Source organism: Cucurbita moschata, unplaced genomic scaffold (genome assembly GCF_002738365.1).
Source record: "Cucurbita moschata cultivar Rifu unplaced genomic scaffold, Cmos_1.0 Cmo_Scf00008, whole genome shotgun sequence".
Taxonomy (NCBI): domain Eukaryota; kingdom Viridiplantae; phylum Streptophyta; class Magnoliopsida; order Cucurbitales; family Cucurbitaceae; genus Cucurbita; species Cucurbita moschata.
Genome location: NW_019268524.1, coordinates 3,154,025 through 3,172,888, shown reverse-complemented (window position 1 = coordinate 3,172,888; position 18,864 = coordinate 3,154,025). Strand labels below are relative to the sequence as shown.

General features: G+C 35.2%; 4 protein-coding genes across 6 annotated transcripts; 2 read left to right on the top strand and 2 right to left on the bottom strand.

Annotated features, from left to right (window-relative positions):
- The first annotated feature begins 1,305 nt into the window (after window positions 1-1,305).
- LOC111445951 lies at window positions 1,306-2,810 on the top strand. Its single transcript, XM_023084515.1, has 2 exons — window positions 1,306-1,712; window positions 2,302-2,810. The coding sequence occupies exons 1-2, from the start codon at window positions 1,587-1,589 to the stop codon at window positions 2,710-2,712; spliced, it is 537 nt and encodes a 178-aa protein (XP_022940283.1). The 5' UTR covers window positions 1,306-1,586; the 3' UTR covers window positions 2,713-2,810.
- A 1,465-nt stretch (window positions 2,811-4,275) lies between these two features.
- LOC111445952 lies at window positions 4,276-5,077 on the top strand. Its single transcript, XM_023084516.1, has 2 exons — window positions 4,276-4,541; window positions 4,661-5,077. Exons 1-2 carry the CDS (start codon window positions 4,398-4,400, stop codon window positions 4,829-4,831), a joined length of 315 nt encoding a protein of 104 aa, XP_022940284.1. The 5' UTR covers window positions 4,276-4,397; the 3' UTR covers window positions 4,832-5,077.
- An 839-nt stretch (window positions 5,078-5,916) lies between these two features.
- LOC111445945 (synaptonemal complex protein 1-like) lies at window positions 5,917-12,431 on the bottom strand. 3 transcript variants are annotated; one of them, XM_023084505.1, is made up of 20 exons: window positions 12,119-12,431; window positions 11,987-12,036; window positions 11,548-11,755; window positions 11,313-11,438; window positions 11,074-11,172; window positions 10,021-10,697; window positions 9,691-9,939; window positions 9,459-9,587; window positions 9,304-9,372; window positions 9,120-9,230; window positions 8,609-8,716; window positions 8,415-8,525; window positions 8,257-8,343; window positions 7,660-7,746; window positions 7,461-7,568; window positions 7,196-7,282; window positions 7,048-7,104; window positions 6,654-6,757; window positions 6,367-6,577; window positions 5,917-6,190 (listed from the first exon to the last, which is right to left on the bottom strand). In XM_023084505.1, the coding sequence occupies exons 1-18, from the start codon at window positions 12,270-12,272 to the stop codon at window positions 6,656-6,658; spliced, it is 2,619 nt and encodes an 872-aa protein (XP_022940273.1). In that variant the 5' UTR covers window positions 12,273-12,431; the 3' UTR covers window positions 5,917-6,190; window positions 6,367-6,577; window positions 6,654-6,655. The 3 variants fall into 3 exon arrangements, with proteins under 3 accessions (XP_022940273.1, XP_022940274.1, XP_022940275.1); XM_023084506.1 differs by having other exon boundaries at window positions 6,367-6,572; XM_023084507.1 differs by having other exon boundaries at window positions 6,367-6,434.
- Window positions 12,432-13,229: 798 nt separating this feature from the next.
- On the bottom strand, window positions 13,230-17,476 carry LOC111445947 (eukaryotic translation initiation factor 3 subunit L-like). Its single transcript, XM_023084510.1, has 7 exons — window positions 16,838-17,476; window positions 15,995-16,329; window positions 15,281-15,620; window positions 14,260-14,408; window positions 14,061-14,154; window positions 13,700-13,771; window positions 13,230-13,608 (listed from the first exon to the last, which is right to left on the bottom strand). Exons 1-7 carry the CDS (start codon window positions 17,387-17,389, stop codon window positions 13,564-13,566), a joined length of 1,587 nt encoding a protein of 528 aa, XP_022940278.1. The 5' UTR covers window positions 17,390-17,476; the 3' UTR covers window positions 13,230-13,563.
- Window positions 17,477-18,864: the final 1,388 nt, after the last annotated feature.

Sequence of the window (18,864 nt, the reverse complement as noted above, 5' to 3'; positions counted from 1 at the left end):
AAATTAATAATTTAAAACTTCACACAAAAAAAAAAAAAAAAAAAACATAATTCAAGCATATCCTACGGATGGACATCACAAGCAAGTCAGCATTCTCGCTGGCACACCGTCTCATGTCTACCCCTCTTCGGGGAACAACAAGAAGGGAACAACAAGAAGTTAGCACATCGTCCGGTGTCTGGCTCTGGTCAACGCCTCATATCTACCCTTCTTCGAGGAACAACAAGAAGGCTGGCACATCGTCCGGTATCTAGCTTTGATCCCATTTGTAACGACCCAAACCCATCGCTAACAGATGTTTTCCTCTTTGGGCTTTCCCTTTCGGGCTTCCCCTCAATGCTAAAAACGCATCTGCTATAAGAAGATTTCCACACGCTTATAAATAATTTTTTGTTCTCCTCCCCAACCAATCTTAAACATCACAACACTTCTAAAATGGTTTACTTAACAAATTCTAACTAAGTACATGAAATAGTTCATATTTCAAGCTTAGCCCTTTCTCATTCATGTTAATCACTCCATTTGAATTCAATCTCTAACTCTAACCCACATAATTCCGGTTCAACAATGCAATACAAGTGCTCATCTCGATAGATGATCCACGTTCACTTTGAGCATAAATCTCATAGTTTTGCTTTAATTTTTCCAAAAATTTCGTAACAACGAAGATCTATTCCTTACTTATAAATTCATGATCGATTCCTCAATTAGCCATACGAAAGTACTTTCTAACAATCCCGAACAATTAAAACCCGGGCATTTGCATATAAATGGGGTTCTCTGCAACTTGGGAAGTAGATGTTTAAAAGCAGAGCTGAGTAAGTTGTGTCACTGAAACCGTGGGACTTCAATGAAAGGGCCATTCAACCAATACAAATCCAAGGTGAGAGCTTAGGTTGGGTAGAGGAAGCAAGATCAGGTGGAGCAATAAAGCAACCGTCTTCCCATGGCCATCCCTTTATCATTTAAGTGAATTCATGATGAGTTAATGAAGGCAGGTAGGCTTACTTCAAACCAATCCCCTTTTCCATCTATGCATTAAATGACCTCACATACATAACATCCCTTTTGCAACCAAAACAGAATTAAGCTTACCCTTTTGTGTAAACAACATCATTTCACCAAGATTTGGGCGTTTGTTTCCAGTTATAAGTGCTTTTAACACATATGGATGTTGAGAGCTTAGTATATTAAAAGGATCACATAGCGGCCATCCAAGAGCTTCCCCCCATTAATGGCTGCCATTCAACATACCCACCTTCCTCTTCCCCCCCCTCCTCACCGCCTTCATAAATACATACGAACTCCCAGTAACCATTTTTCAGCTATGTTAATCGGATTTAAGAGCTTGTGATTCTATATTTGGATGTTGGCTGGGTTGCTTCATTAATTGGGGGAAGGGGTGTGCTAGGCTTGGAGTTGAGTTTTGGAAAGCCAACGCCATGCATAGGTAGTGGCAGGACGAGCGCTTTATTTCAACCATCAAACCCTGCCCCCAACTAGATTCGTCCTTGCACTTATATCTATTATCCAACCCCATCCTTCATATTATATCTACCCTTTTTCCACCCTCTTCAATTCTCGAGATGAAGAGAGAAATGAAGAGAAAATGGGAAGAGCCACCAGGAGGAAGCTTCAATTCTCCGGCTGATATCGAGCTCCACCTCGAGTCTCCGTTACCTTTAGAGTGGCAACGATGTCTTGACATTCAGGTACTAAACTTGTACACTAATATTATGTGAGATCCCACGTTGGGTTGGAGAGGGGAATGAAACATTTCTTATAAGAGTGCGGAACCTCTCCCTAGTAGACATGTTTTAAAACTTTGAGGGGAAGTCCTACAATATCTACTAGCGGTGGGTTTGAGCTGTTACAAATGGTATCAGAGTTAGACATCGGGCAGTGTGCCATCGAGGACGTTGGGCTCCCAAAGAGGACGGATTGTGAGATCCCACGTTGGTTGGAGAGAGGAACGAAACATTTCTTATAAGGGTGTGGAAATCTCTCTCTAGTGGACTGGACGCGTTTTAAAACCTTGAGGGAAAGCTCCAAAGAATACAATATCTGCTGGCGGTGGGCTTAGGCTATTACAAATAGTATCAGAGCTAGACATCAGGCAGTGTGCCATCGAGGACATTGAGCTCCCAAAGAGGGCGGGTTGTGAAATCCCACATTGACTAGAAAGGGGTACGAAACATTTCTTATAAGGGTGTAGAAACCTCTCTCTAATGAATGTGGGATTGGACGGTTACATATGCTTTCTCTACTTACACACTAACACAACTTTCTATTTACGTACAGTCAGGGAAGATACACTTCTACAACACGAAGACACAAAAGAGAACGTCCATGGATCCAAGGAGCAAATTGGAGCCTAGCCCAGGTGGTGATCCCTTGAGCTTGGACCTTGAGCTGAATCTCAACAGCCAATCTATGAGAAATGGAGGTGAATCAAAGAAGAAGAGCGATGGGGCATGGAAACAAGGACATGGGTGTCCGCAGCAAGAGATGATAGCGAGGGTTTGCATGCAGTGTCACTTATTGGTAATGGTATTGAAGTCCTCACCGACATGCCCCAACTGCAAATTCATACACCCAATAGACCTGCAAACCCCACCAACTACAACCTTGTTTATAGCCTCTCGCTCTACTAATAATAATCAAACCCAGTCCTTAAAAGGTTTCCCAAACCCTATTCAAAATAAAGTCTAAGTGTGTGGCTATTGATTTAGTGAATTATGAGTAGGACCAGACTTCACTTTATGTTTTGGAATATATGTAATTATATATGAAAAATAATTAAATGTTTATGTCTATGTGTTTGCAGTTGTGTGAGACCTTACTCTCTCTCTCTCTCTTTTAGTTCATATTTTCTAACATGTTACGTATTAAACCCTATTTATAATTAATACACCTTATCAAAATTAAACATGTCTAAATATACGAACAAAGTCCTTGGAGGATGAACACTACCGAGAATAAAATAGGAAGTAGAGAGAGATTTCTCCTCGTTAACTAAACAAGACAGAGAATAAAATAGGAAGTGGAGGGAGATTTCTCCTCATTAACTAAACAAGACAGAATAAAATAGGAAGGGGAGAGAGATTTCTCTTCATTAATTAAACAACACTGAGAATAAAATAGAGAGTGGATAGAGATTTTTCCTCATTAACTACACCAAGACCGAGAATAAAATAGGAAGTGGAGAGAGATTTCTCCTCATTAACTAAACAAGACTGAGAATAAAATAGGAAGTAGAGAGAGATTTCTCTTCATTAACTAAACAATACTGAGAATAAAATAGGGAGTGGAGAGAGATTTCTCTGAACTAAACAATACTAAGAAAAAAAATACGTAGTGGAGAGAGATTTCTCTTCATTAACAAACAAGACTGAGAAGGGAGATTATATTCTTCTTCCTCCCCTATATTGGAAAATATGTCCTAATCTATAAATTTAAAATTTTTAAAAATAATATGGACGTAGAAATTATATTATATTTAAATTATTATTTGATTTATTAAGATATTTTTAATTTCTTCGGTAAAAATTATATTGAAAAATGAAAATTATCTATTAATTTTTTTTAAAAATATATATATATTAAGAAAATGAAAAAAAAAAACACACGCACCATATCTCAATCCCCGCATATTTACATATTTACAGAAATCTTCATTCCGATATAAAGATCTTCACAAAAATAAATGAAAATTTTCATAGAAATAAAGATTAAAACAAATGATAAAGACAAAAATATTTAGGTTAAGAATGAGAAATAGAAATAGAATTAAAATCGAAAGTGTGTTCTCATTAAGGTTTAAATAGAATATAAGGTAGCATCTAATACCAACCGATAAAAATATAAATTGAGAATATCAAGATATATTCTATAAATAATATATACTCCAAATATTATATCTAACCATTCACACGGACTTTCTTTTTTTCATTCATATATATATATATATAAAAGTAAAAGATATTTAATTTTGTTATTGTGTATGTATTAATACGAAGCTTCATCAAAGTGATTGTAATATGAATGGGGATGAACATGTTTATGGTTTTTCTATACCAAAATCTTGGAAACTTAGTTGAAGAATAGTTGTGCATCTGTTCGTACATGACAGTGACACATCCAACTTAGAAATCAGATTAATGACTTAAATTTTTAATTTAACTCCAATTATGTTAGATTAAGGTCGTTGTTCTCTTAATTTTTTAATTTTCATTTTTACTTTGTTTAAAAAAAAATTATATATATACATGCTTGGTGGTTAATTCTAATAAATAGATAAACTTGTGCAGCACGACATGAATTCTTCCTAATTACGGGTAGCGTTACGAGAAGTTACCTGGATTTCCTGCTCAACCGGCGTTCACTCTGAGAAGATCATGGAGGGAGTCGAGGCGGAATCCAGAGATGAAGCAATGAGATCCAAAACTGCATTTCGATGTGCGAAAGCAGCGTTTCTGATTTCTTCGTTCAAATCCTTCCAGAATCGCAACCTCAGAGCATCTGTCGACGAACAAGCGAAGGTTCTCGATGAAAATTTATGAACAGTAACTGTGCTTGTGATCGCGCACTGGTTTATTTGATTTGGATTAGTAATCAACATAAGCGATTTTGAGAAATTAAAATGTCGATTACCTTTCAGGAGAAAGAGAGGCTGAGGAAAGTCGTTGGAGATTTGAAGATCGAGTTGGCTATGGAGCGTCGGAGGAATAAGAGGATCAAGCTCTGCGGTTTGATGGAATTTGTTCTTCAGCTCTTGCTGGTTATTTCTCTTTCGAGCTTCTTCCTTTTTATCGCCTTCAAATCTATCTGAACTTTGAATTTGCTTGGAACAACCCTAACCAGTTCACGAAGTACATTACTGGATTTATCGGCTTCCATTTTTATTTGTAGTTGTAGTATAGGTTCGAATGTGCGAATTCTTGGATGAGCTCCGTGGAGTCTTAAATTTCAATGACTTCAGAATTTTCTTGGTCACTGTTCAATGGAAATCGTCCATTCATTTCAAGGATCAAAGAAAAACTTCAATACATTGTGGAGGAGAAGGGCTTCAAACCAATTGCTGTTTCATTTTTTTTTAATTTTTTTTTATTGAGGGAATAACAAACTCAGAAACACCAATTAGTTAATAAATAATTTTTTTTTTTTAAAAAAAAAAACGAATTGCTTCGATTAAAAGTAAAAGTTTCTGATATTTCACAGCGGAAAAGGTTATATATACTTTGGCAATTTTTTTTAAAACACAATTATTTCTAAAAGAATATAGTGTTTAAATAAATAATTAAACAAATTTAGAAACATAAATTTTAAAAGAATATAGTATATTATAAGTGCTTGCGAGAAAATTTAAACATATGTTTTAAAAGAGGCTACCAATGTTTTGATTGATTATATGTTCAAATATATATATATATATATATATATTAAATCCTTTTAAATAATTAAAAAAATAATAATTAATTTTTTTAATACCATATAAATTTGAACTAACCTAAAAAAAAATATAAAGTTTTAACTTACATTCCGGTGAATTATTAAAATTAGTTTATGATATATTCACAATTAAATTATAAATTTGTACCAAAAGTCAAAATTTCGTCTATATAATTTTAAAGGTTAGAATTAGTCTTGTTATGTTCGTTAAAATTTTCATAAATAGTCAATAGAATAAGAATATTTATAAGGGTTTTATCAAACTATAACCATTGTTTACGAGATTTGAAATTCTAACTCTTAAAACTAAAGTAACCAAATTGTAACTTTTTTTCAAACTATGAATACCAAATTTGTAATTTAATCTATACTCAAGGTAGTTTAAATTTTTTTAAAATTTTTTAATTTATATAAGTCTTTGATTAAACAAATTTGATTCAAAGCTCTATTGTTAGACTGCGACACTAACTACCAACTCCACTCTCAAATTTATGGAGCAAAGTGAAGTAGAAAGAGTGTGTTCGGTTATGTCAAACACAAATTTATGGATAACATTTTTCTATGTCCTAATCCATTTGTGACAAACACAATTAGTTTACAGTTCAGTGGAAAACCAAGTGAAGTAAAATACATGATTCACAGTAAAAGCCTAAAAGTTGCAATTTTTGAAGGGACCACCCTAAGCTACCAATAGAGGACTGTTTCCAGAGATGAGAAACATTCAAGTCCGTGTCGGTCCCTGTAAACAACCACCGTGAGGTACATAACATTGAATTGGACAAGAAAAATATGTTCATTATAAAAGCACACAAAGAAGAGTTGAATGAAATAAGCAGGCAACAAAGTCATCTTATATCTATCCCTCTGCCCTATTGAATAATGGACCAAGTTGTGAGAGAAACAATGAATGCTCACCTTCTCATCTCTCTCTTCAATTCCCACCACCATCCGAGCTATATGTTCATTTTCAATGGATGAAGTACCTGAAGGGAGAGTTCGTTCTTGTAGTTTTTATTCTTTTTTAGGGTTTGAGAACATCTTGACGTGCAGAGTAAGTTTTTTAGGTAAGAATTTGTTTTGGATAATAAAGACAGCCAAATGAACATCGAAGGCTGAAGATTCTACACTGCACAAGTAAGAAGAAAAATGCATTAAATTTTCTTTGAAAGAAATTTGAAACTATGGGATATGGTTGAATATACCTCTAATCAAATGCATAAGGATCATCTGCATAGGGATTCAATGACCCTTCCGTAAACAAATCACCAATGTTTGAAGGCTGTGATTGATCCCCACCCTTGATTGTCTACTTGGAGAGTTGGGTTTAAACAAGTTATGCATAATTATACAATATTTAGACGTTACAGCATAAAACAAAATTAAAAATTAGAAAAATCTTCTTCTAATATTTCCTATTTCATAAAACCATCATTGAAAATACAGACGTACGTACGTACGTACATACATATATACATACATACGTGTGTGTGTATATATATATATATATATATATCAGCAACCAATGCCAAATGCAGTACACAAATCAAGAAGCAGAAAAATGCCCAATAGGATATGGATATAAGCCTTTTCTTTTACCTTGACAGGACCTCGGGGGGTATTTCTTCTTGGAGTTTTGTTATGTTTTCTCGGGTCCTGATAAACATGAGGAAAAAATTTTACTATCGAGTAATAATTATGAGATAATCCAGTTTCTCTACATTGGCACGGTCCTATTGGTTCATACCTCAAACAGAACTGTACTTTTTGTTTTTCTTCTTTTAGTGATCGTCCTTCCATTTGTAGTTTCAACTTCATATTCATGACGAGTAACCTGACCAGCCGTTAATTAAGTTTCAATATGCAGGCGGAAGGCGAGTGTAAAACTACATGGAAAAACTTGTAACTTCACATAATTTCCTTGATCTCCTATCAAGATATTAATGGTTATATGCACTAATCTCTACAGTTTAGATAATGTGAAGTGCGCATCATTTTAATATACAACTGACCTTCTTATGGTGCTTCGGGATATTTGCAATACTTCCTGTGTTTATGTCCTCCACGGACTTCAACAACTGTGATACTGGTGTTTGAGCTGCTTGCAGGTTAGGTGATTCCTGTGAGAAGATGTAAGGTACAAAAGAATTCAAAATGTAGCTGACAAACAGACTTCTTTTCTGCAATTTATCTATCAGTTGTCACTCGCACCTCATCATTTTCTGTTCTAATCAGAGCACGCTTGCTTTTTCTGGAACCACCAGAACCTCTCATCTTGATTGATGACATGGAGTAGTCCTGCACCATGACAAGTTTATAAATTATGAAGGATAGGCTAAAATAGAGACGGAAATGAAGTACTAATTGTAACCTCAATAATACTAAGTATGGGAGTAATCTAGAGATTTCGAGTTTGAATTTACGTCTTTAATATCAGGAAATAAAATAGTATGCATACAAAATTTTAAAAAAATTAAAAAGAGCAAGAGAAAAAAAAAACATAATTGAGGGGGTTCAATATTGACAATGGTTGATGGTAAGTTGACTCGCTCGAAGGTAAGAATATAAGGACCAAAATGTAAGACAAACCTCCGTATTATCCAATGAAGTTCTATATAGAACCAGGATGCTTCTTATAACAATATTAAATTTTGAGAATGGAGAAAAATAACCAACAAGAATTAGTTTCATGTACTGTACATAATAATATAAAAGGTTTGAAATTGATCAACGGCACATAGAAGATAGAAGAGGCTGATTGGTAGTATCACGTGCATGTGAACACTTGCACATGGGTTAGGAGATTACCTTCTTTGAATTCACTTCTTGGTCCTCTTGTAGCTTGTCACCCATCACTTTCCATTGCAATTGCAACAAAGCTCTCTGCCTGTCTTCCTATGACATATATATGAGTGGATTAAGACATGAGCACAATACTTGATACTTGTACCTGAGATTGTTAGTACTTTGGTTTTTTGGAGATCCAATTCCTCTTGAAGCTTCCTACATTCATCTTCGTTTTGACATCTCAAAGCTTTCATCTGAGCCTCATGTTCACTTCTCAGTGACGTCAATTTCTGGAACATCATAAATTACTGAGCTATTAATTAATGGTGCAAGGGCTGACAGAAACCAAAAATTGAATATGAATATATATAACCTCTTTCAATTCGTTCTCAGCATGAAGTTGAGCACGCTGCAACTCTTCATTGTGTTTGGCTTTACACATTTGTTCATTTCTGGTATGCTCTTGCTGAATTTGACTCAACTACAAAATCAAGGTGTAGAATATAAAAGGACAGTACTCAGAGAGACTCAATCTCAATATTTAATCCACAAATAAACATAGATACATATAACAGTCAGTAAAATTACGCACTGATAAGAAGCTTCTGAAATTGTTTAATGAATTACAATTACTACATAACTACAAGTTGACTTCCCTCATAAGTTGCCAAAATGGAGGTACAAGATGCTAATATTTTAACATGGAACAGAAAGAAATCTGATGCATGTCATCCATAATCTAGAATATAAGTTTTGGCAGAAGTTAGAACACATGGGGAAAAAAGGAACAAAGAAAAGATTGTGAATCTAATCAGATGGGCCATATCAACTATGATTATCTTGATTAGGAAGATAAGTTCAGCTCATTTCTTTGTAAATGTTACCAGAGCAGCATGTTCTTCCTTAATGCGAATCAGGCATTGCCTAGATTCTTCTTTCACTTCTGCTAGGTTTTGTTCACAATTTCTTTCCATCTCTTGTAAAACTTGATCTGCCTGTATGCTCAAATGAATAAGCAAGAAGTTTGATATTTTAATATGAAGCAAAATATGAGTACTAAGAGTGAACCTTTTCCTTTTCCTTGTTAACAATCTCCAATTTCTCCATTTCATACTTATTCCGGATGTCATTGATAGCCTAATAGTTTCACTGCTGTCAGCCTAAATAAAGGTAATCTAACCGCATGAAGCGAATTTACGAGAAAAAAAGGTAACCAATAATACCTGATCATTTCTATGGGATATATCTTTCAAATGTCTTGATAGCTCCATCTGTTTACTCTCCAGCATTGAATCATACTGTCTTTTAGCATCGGAAAGCTTCACTTCAGCAGAAAACAGTAGAGCTTGGTTCTGTAATAGATGAGAACTTAGACTTCAAGTTAAGTTCAATCAAAAGCTAATCACGAGAATTTGTCATGAAAATGAACAATGGTAACAGGGTAATTTACAAAACCTCTTTAGTTTCTTCTTCTAGCTTCTTCTCACGCTCCATAGACAAAAGAATAAACTCTTCCTTTTCCTTCAAAACATTGCGAAGTTGATCTCCTTCTACCTCAAGCATTTCTGCACGTTGTTTATAATTTTTGCTCTCCTTCATCAAAGTATCTATCTCTTCTGCTTTATCGTGCAACTCTTTCTCCAATTTTTCTGCATTACATTGATTCTCAATTTCTAGTGCAGAAATCTTCTTTAACAAATCTTGCTGCAAGGAAATATAACTGAAAATTAGTAGAACAGCAGTCTTGACATCAAATTATTTAAATCTGTTGAGAAAGGTGTAGACCATTTTACTCTCAGATGATCTTGAACTTTCTGACAAAGTGCCAATTTTCTCCTCTAACTTGGAAACCAATGATTCTGTCTCAGTTTTTTCAGAAACAAGAGTTTCTACTTCAGACTCCAACTTTTGAATTCTCCCTCCTGCTAAACGAGATTCTTCTGAATGCTGTGCCATTAGTGATTCCTGGATTTTCTGAAGTTCATCAACCTTTTGTTGTGACTCGACATTTATCAATTTGAGGGCATTTTTTTCTGATGTTATACACATAAATTTGTCATGGAGCTTGTTGAATTTCTTTTGGGCCAGCTCCGAAGCAAAATCCCTTTCCAATTTGGCCAGCTTAAAGCAAGAGTCATTTAGATGGGTTAGCTGATTAAATTTCTCTACAAAAGTTGAGTTATGACGATCAAATTCAACCAGCTGATCAATCAAAAAAGGGACGAGATATTCAAGGTTTTTGATCTCCAAGAGTGACGCATCTAATTTCTTATGAATCTCATCATTATGCATTTCCAAATCACTCTTTTCCTTCTGCAAGTCATCTCGTGAGGCTATCAAACTAATAATTTTTTCTTCTTTCGAGTTTGACTCTAATTGTGCCTCATCCAGTTTAGAGTTCAGTCCCTCTATGATCAACCTGTTCTCCACAACTGTTTCTTCAAGTCTCTTGATCATAGAGTCTGCAAGAAAGTATCGTGGTAGTCCACCTTTATGAGAATAAAATTACAAAATGCTGCAAGATTATAATTTTACTTTTCTCAATTTTTAGATCATCATGAGCTTGTTCTTTTGTTTGTAAAACATAAACATTCATAAATTCATATATATGCATTGCAACTAAGAATTGGTAAAATTAAAGCATTGCATATTAAAACATATCTACATTGATAAGCAAATGGAAAAATGAGACTTGGCTATTGTCGGACTACACTTCTTTGTCATCATTCCCAAAATGAAATCTTCCATATTACGATAGAAAGATTGTCATCCCAAATTACTAAGCATGCATTGTTTTATGAACATTCTGCAATTTTTAGCCATAATCTTTATAGTTACCTTTTTCCTCAATCAGATTTGCAGTTCTCTGCTGTTCTTCTCTGTACAATTTACAATTCTCCTCTTTCTCAATTTTGAGCTTCGCCAGCTCCTTCTCACCTGTGTTCAAAGTTCAAAAGCATTAGATAACAAGTTGCATTCCAAAAGTTACCATGATAGAAAAGAGAATTGTATGGTACATTGTGAAAATAACCAACGAAATATTGCAAGAAGTCAAGTTACTAGATTTAAGAACTTACGATTTCTTATTGTTTCTTCTGCAGACTCTACTTTTATACACAAGTCCTGCATTCTTTGGGTTAACCCATCAACAGCAGCAGAACTTGCAGATAATTTGGTTTCTAAAACCTCCTTGTCTTTCTCAGCTATAAGAAATAATTAACGCAATGATTAAATACTAAGTCATACTCGAGATGAACTATTACTAACAAAAAAACGGAAGGGTTAAATTTTGAGCATCAGATTGATAACTACCATCCTGAACCTGACTGGCTAAAATCTGTAATGTTTCGGTGAGCTTATCACCCAGTGTCTTAGCCGACAAGAATTTCGATTCCAATCCCTTCCACAACTTCTCGTCTTCTTTCTGCTTCACCTTGAGCTTGGCATTTTCATTCAAGGCATTCTGCAGTTTATCCTCTAAAGCACGTGTGTGCTCGACTGATTTCCTCAATTTCGCATTCTGTAAACTTTTCCAACTTAGAAATCAAGTACTCCGAAGAATGATCATAGGAAAACGCGTAACTGTGCCGAGACAAATTAATTCAGACCTAATGAACTGAACTACAGAAAATAACACAGACTACACGTGCATTGAAATTAAAGAGGAGAAGGTTTTGGTCTTATCGATCAATTTCAATGACCATATACAGTTTAATGAAGCGCGCCACACATAGAGAACAGAGCTTCATACCGCCATATCCAGATCAGTCTTCAAAGAAGCCTGATCGTTCATCATCCTCTCTGCATAATATGGACAACACGATCAACATAAAGTTTCATTTCTTACAAAAGAACGATTAATGCTAAACTTTCCGATTAGAACCTGCAGCAATCTTCAAATTGACAAAACGTCCCGACGAGGTAGGTTCTGGAACGGAACGCGAAGAGGAGAACGTTTTCGCAGTTCCTTGTACCAAACCAGACAGTGAGTTCAACTGGTTTAACCTCTTCACGCTTGGAAATCCGAGCTTCTCCATTGTTAAATCGAAAGACAACGACGGAGAAAAAACCTAGTAGCTCTTTTTACATCATTCTCGAGCCCGCGGATATTGGCATATCATAGTGTGTGACTGAAGAGAATTGGGCGCCAAGAGAATCGAAGTTCGACTAATTTATAGCGTTCGACATCCCCATGCCACGTCAGCCCAGATGCGCGAGCAAGCTATAATTCGAATCAATTTGGTGATTAAAATAATATATTTTATATTCTTTACAATTAAGCCTATAAATACTCTTTCACCTGTGACTTTATTTATATTTTTTTATCTATTTTTACATGTATATTCAAATATTTCGATATTTGAAAAACATAAGCCAAGTTAACCTGGATGGTCTTCTCAAAAGTGAGCAGGTCTTCTCAAAAGTGAGCATAGCCAGCAATCTAATAGAACATCTCGTTCATTACATCACTATTAAAGAAAGCATGCTACCGACAAAAAGAGAAAGCCCACTATTAAAGAAAGCTTCATTATTGATCAAATATATTATCTGCAAAAGAGAAGACCTACCTTTTATCTATCTGCCAACACGATGTAATTGAAAGAGAGCTCATCTACTCTTTCATCTGCGAATACTACTTCATTCAAGAGGGAATCACTCATATTGACTTCTATGTTCCTGGTAAAGATAAATTTATTGTAAAAAAATGACCCAAAACGCGAACGAAAATTTTAAAAAATAAAAAAGAAATAGTTATTGACATTTTCTTTGTCTCCATTACATAAATCACCTCGATCTTTTTTTCTTTTTCTTTTTTTCATTTTTCAAATTAGTTAAATGTTCATGTTTAGATCATATTTTAATATTTTGGTGGAAGATATCTACCCTAAAATTGGTTATCAGATAGTTCCACGACTATCATCACACTTGGTATACAAACATGGTCTCTTGATAATGCAACCACCAAAGGCAAGGAAGGCACTGCAAACACCATGTCAGGCCATGAAGTTCTCAGTTATTAAACGCAGTTTTAGATACAAGGAAAACTAGAACAGAAAGAGGCCTTAGTTGAACATCTCAAAATTTCATACTATCAGGCTAATAACATATATTATGAATGCCAAGAATCATAAACCCAAAAGGAAAAACTCAGGCACCAGCCCTTCAACACTCTCATATCCGAGTGACATTTGATCTACAACCACTAATAGAAGTGCAGAGTGAAGATGAAAAATGGACAAGGCAGGTCCTTAAATGGAGCAACCGTTCCCTAGTTCAAACCTGCCGTCGTCAAAAAGGCCAGGTCAACCAAACATTACTACAGAGATCTCAGTCCAGTTTCACTCTGTCCAAATCATTAATCATCCCCTCGAGCTGTCAGAAAGAACGAGAAACATGAACATGATTATCATTTCCTCCAGATAATGAAGTGTAGAGATGTAAATGAAAAGAAAATGTTACATACTTTAACAATTTGCCGCAAGAAGAAATCTCCATAGCGATTTACAGGCTTCGATTCGACAACGTGGATGACGTCCTGCAGTGAGATTAAGTAATTTTTTAACATACTTGCATAAATGAATCTTCTTTTGGAGCATCTAAGTAATATACATTCTGAATTCAAAATGCTTTCGTGTGATATCCCACATTGGTTGGAAAGGAGAACGAAACACAAAACACCCTTTATAAGGGTGTGGAAACCTTTCCCTAGTAGACGCGTTTTAAAGCCTTGAGGGGAAGCCCGAAAGGAAAAGCTCAAAGAGGACAATATCTACTCCAAGTGACTGTTACATTTTGTAGTGGTAAAAGAAGAAAAGTAGACGTACATCATCAATGTAAAAATCCACATCTGCATTGGACATAATTTTTCCAACACTGTCAACAGCATGGGTTTTATGCTTGTATGTCAACAATATCGTCCTGTAAATATAACCAAAACCAATTACCACCAATTAATTAATCTTAAAAACTATGTAGTAGCTCATAAAAATGTGAAGATATATCCTAAAGTCTTCTATTTCCAACCTTAGAGTCGATTCATCCATTTCCATGTAAATGGCAAGCTGCCCAAGGGAGATGGTGGAGTACACTTTCAAGAAGGTGCGGATGCCAGATAGTAATTGTTGTTGCTTTACTTCAAAAAGAAATAGTTTCAATTGAAGCCTATAGGCATCCTGGAAAAAAGCAAGGAGACGTGAATAAAATCTCTGAAAGAGAGAGACAACACATGCAAACACAGACACGCACAAAAAAGGGTTTGACATGGAAACATGCATGACTAGATTTTGTGAAGAAATGATGAAATCAAAGTCATCAACCTTAATCTATAACTCCAATTTGCTCAAAACAAAACTAGAGTAAGATGCTCTTAATAAAATAAATGTTAAGACTTAGAGATATTAAAAATCCTCTTGAAATGGCGTTATTTAGAAACTATGAAGGATACTCTAGTGGAATAGATAAAGAATCAGATGAACTATGAAATGTAGAATTCCTATAATTTAAGGAACTGTCAGGCGAAAAGGTCGTTTGAACTGGATACTCCCGGACTACCTGTTTATATGTTTGTTTGTTCATTCATTTTGTTTGGAAACTACTTTGTGAAAGAATGAACTGCACGGCATAAGGCCAACAAAACTATACGACTAGGCAAAAGTTCATTCAATAGGTAACAACGATAGCAATACCCAAATAACCAAAAAAGAAAACCCACCAAGAAGTTCTTGATGAGGCAACAAAGATAATATTGGCACTCCTAATCACAGCCTAGTCATCACTCAATATATTAGAACAAGGACTTGCAAGATAAGAGACGGTAGATAAAATGCACATTGTTTGATCCAAAAACTAAAGAAAACTCAATTCCAGACACTGTTGTCCTTAATCTCTCAATCTACTCTTCATAATTTTGACTCATTAAGCAGGGCAAGTCCAGGCCACTCATTCACCTTATTTCACTATTTTGTATGGTCTAGTCCGCTCATTCTCCTCTTCCTATTCATTTCCAAAATAGATGCTGCTTTAATGATAAAGATCTAAACCTTACCTGGTTGTAGTTTGCTAGAGGCTCCTCAAAACTAGGAGCAGATGGAGTGATGAACTTCGGACAAGCATATGAGAAAAGTTCATCATAGATGGCAAAAGCTTCCTCATCATATCTCTGCATCCTCATCATCTTTTCACCATACTTTTCTCGCAACTGAGAGTTCACAGTTTCATCAATAAGCTTCACTTGTGGGCAAAGCGAAACACATATTGCCAACAGAGCATACATCTGCTCGTTCTTCTTCAGAATCTGCTCATACTGAGGAGATTTTTGATGATATTGCTTGGTTTTATAAATATACAAGAGAATTCTGTTAAATTCATGAATGGCATCCACGTACCTGAAAATAAGGGGAAATGAAATTTATTTCAAACTTGTCATTAAGTGAGAAGTGAAGAGCGAAGACCAAGACCCTAAATACAGCACCCTATAAATTCCTATAAAGACGAAAGATTTAACATTGAACTTTGCAAGCATTTCAATTCTTCTTGACTTCCATTTTCTTTTATATATTTATAAGAAACAAAAGAAAAAAATATATATATTGAGGAAAGGATCATACAAAAGGGGGGATGAGATATCCCCAAAAAGCAAGAGGGTTACAGAAAGGACTGCCAATTCACCTAAACAAGAACCAAATCATAATTATAAATCATCTAGAGAGAACACCAGACAAGAGAAAAGGAATCTAATGGACTCCATACAACATAATACCTGCGCAACATCAGGTTGGCAAACCCATAATGATATATAGTTGTAATATGGCTTCCAATTACACTAGTGAAAACACCTTGCTGGGTTATGTCAATTGGGAGTAAGCACTTCAAACCAGTGTGATAATCACCTAACAGGCAATGAACCCGAAGCAATCCGACCATGCTGAAATATCCCAACACCTTCAAAACATTACTACTCCCACCACTATAGTCATACCCATCAGTAAGTGTAAATTGTTCAAGACCTTCTTTCTCCTCCTCAAGAATATGAATGATTGAGGATTTCTCCACAAATGCTTGCAAATAGTTGAGCACACCATATACATTCCAAGCCTGGAAATAATCAACCACTGAAGTTAAGCTCCTGAGCCTTGGATATAGATAGACCATAAAAACCATTAAGACTAAGAGAACTTGACTGCAAGAACATGGGCGTATGAAGGATAAGCGCAGATTCACCCAAACATGTTTATCATATTTGGAACAGATATCTGACCTAGTGTACACAAACTCCATTAGAAGATATGAAAAACAAAAGAACACTTTCCACATCTCATAAGTGTTAAAAGATTGTCATTCGAAGTCTAGACACCATAGGTTTTCAAGGCTATTCCAGCTATTTTAACCTCCTTGGGGACGGTACGGCTTCAAATCCAAGACCAATATACTATGAATTTGATAAAACTAAATACACGCTAATTCAGATAGAACCATGAGAAGGCCAAGAACTAATACTGTTTTTTAACCTTTGGAGTTCATTTCCTTGTCTAATTGCAGTCAGAGTAACGTGCAGCCTGCATATTTTCATATAAAAAAGAATAAACGAATGAATCGTAGCAACCTGATCGTACTGCCTCAGAAGCGAAATTTCCTGCTCGGTCTTGTTCTTCATCTTAGCCCGGTACTGGCAGAAGCTCTGGAACTGATAAACAAACTCATCCACCATATCCCATAGCCACTGGTTAGGCAATTGCATATTCACGACTCCGTGCAAAACCACCTGAAATAGGCTACAATAGTTATCCCATGAGTCAATCCTCTGCTTCAAAGTTGGTGACAGTCTCGCATAAAGATGGCGAAACCACATCTCACGGTAAAGCAAGCAGAAGACATGATCATTATCAACAAAATGAGCCACAGCATCTACTGACGGCCACGGAGTATCCTTGAATAGGCGGTCCGATAGCGTCTGGAATGAAGTTTCATACATTTGATGTGTTTCGTATACATTCTTCTCACGGATATGGCGGTATAGATGAACGACAAATGATTTGACGGAATCTGGAACGAAATTAGGGTCGTAGCCAATATCTTGGCCAGCCGGAGAAGGCACCGGCGCATGACGGGGGTCGTCATAGTTAGCCCGTGAATCATCATAATCGTATGTGGCCATGATGACTGAATTCAGCTAGGTCGACTGAAATTAGGGTTTTAGTACAAAGTTGCAGAACTGGGAAGGAGAAGACGGAGATGGTGAAGTCAAAATTTCAAGAATTATGAACCGTAGGATTGAACTGTTTGGGCTTAAGCCCATTAAGGGCAATTCCTTTGGCGTAAATAACATATGTAATAATTAGATAAATAAATAATATTTATGTAATTAATTATAGTTAATTAACGAATTTAATTTTTACCAATTAATCTTAATATTATTTTTTTAAAAATAGTTTAAATAAAATTATATAAAATTTTAATTATAGATAAATAGTCCAATTAAAAATTAATTATACATGTTGTAATGTTGTAGTAGAGTAAATTATTTTAAATGAGATACATTTATAAATATTATATAATTATGATAAAGTTCAAAAAATAATAATTTATATAACATATATAAAATTATTATTATAATATAATGTATATAATTAATTTTAATTAAATATAGTTCATTATTATTGTTATTATCTTTAATTAAATCAATTATGCTTTATGCTCATCAAAACTATTCTAAAAAAATAATTAATTCATTATAAATGAGTTATACTTATTTAAAATTAATTTTATTAACGTAAATTAACTAATCATAATTAACTAACTAGTTATATTTAAATATATTATTAACTAATGATTAATACTTTTAGTAAATAAGTAATTCATTAATTTAATAAAAATGTTATTTCTAAAAGATATATATAATATTTATGTAGGCTTCCCCTCAACGCTTTAAAACTCGCGTCTGTTAGGGGAAGGTTTCCACAACAAGAGGTATTTTGTTTTCATCTCCAACTAATGTGAGACATCACAATTCACAATCCACCCCCCTTCGGGCCCAGTGTCCTCGCTGACACTCTTTCCTTTCTCTAATCGATGTGGTACTCCCGCCAAATTCATCCCCCTTTGGGGCCAGCATCCTTACTGGCACATCGTCTCGTATCTACTCCCTTCGGAGAATAGCCTCCTCGTTGATTCACAATCCACCTCTCTTCGGGTCCAGCGTCCTCACTGACACTCTTTCCTTTCTCCAATCGATGTGGCACCCCCGCCAAATCCATCCCCCTTTGGGGCTAACATCCTTACTGGCACACCGTCTTGTGTCTACCCCGTTTGGGGAACAGCCTCTTTGCTAGCACATAGTCTGGTGTCTAGCTCTAATACCATTTGTAACGCCCTAGATCTACCGCTAGCAGATATTGTTCTCTTTGGATTTTCACTTTCGGGCTTCTCCTCAAGGCTTTAAAATGCGTCTGCTAAGGGAACATTTCCACACCCTTACAAAATGGTGTTTTGTTCTTCTCCCCAATCAATATGGGACATCATAATTTATCAGTACTTTGTTTAATCAAATAATTGATTATATATATATATATATATATATATATTTTTTTTTTTTTTTTTTTTTTTTTTTTTTTTTTTTTTTTTTTTTTTTTT

Excerpts from the sequence above, each read along its gene's own strand:
- LOC111445951 (XM_023084515.1), top strand. The coding sequence starts at position 1,587 with ATGAAGAGAGAAATGAAGAGAAAATGGGAAGAGCCACCAGGAGGAAGC. Across the intron at positions 1,713-2,301 it reads AACGATGTCTTGACATTCAG|TCAGGGAAGATACACTTCTA; the intron begins GTACTAAACTTG and ends ATTTACGTACAG.
- LOC111445952 (XM_023084516.1), top strand. The coding sequence starts at position 4,398 with ATGGAGGGAGTCGAGGCGGAATCCAGAGATGAAGCAATGAGATCCAAA. Across the intron at positions 4,542-4,660 it reads CTGTCGACGAACAAGCGAAG|GAGAAAGAGAGGCTGAGGAA; the intron begins GTTCTCGATGAA and ends ATTACCTTTCAG.
- LOC111445947 (XM_023084510.1), bottom strand. The coding sequence starts at position 17,389 with ATGGCCACATACGATTATGATGATTCACGGGCTAACTATGACGACCCC. Across the intron at positions 16,330-16,837 it reads TTCTGAGGCAGTACGATCAG|GCTTGGAATGTATATGGTGT; the intron begins GTTGCTACGATT and ends GATTATTTCCAG. Across the intron at positions 15,621-15,994 it reads GCCAACCTGATGTTGCGCAG|GTACGTGGATGCCATTCATG; the intron begins GTATTATGTTGT and ends CCTTATTTTCAG.
- LOC111445945 (XM_023084505.1), bottom strand. The coding sequence starts at position 12,272 with ATGGAGAAGCTCGGATTTCCAAGCGTGAAGAGGTTAAACCAGTTGAAC. Across the intron at positions 9,231-9,303 it reads TTAACAAGGAAAAGGAAAAG|GCAGATCAAGTTTTACAAGA; the intron begins GTTCACTCTTAG and ends TTGAGCATACAG. Across the intron at positions 7,105-7,195 it reads AAAGTACAGTTCTGTTTGAG|GACCCGAGAAAACATAACAA; the intron begins GTATGAACCAAT and ends CATGTTTATCAG.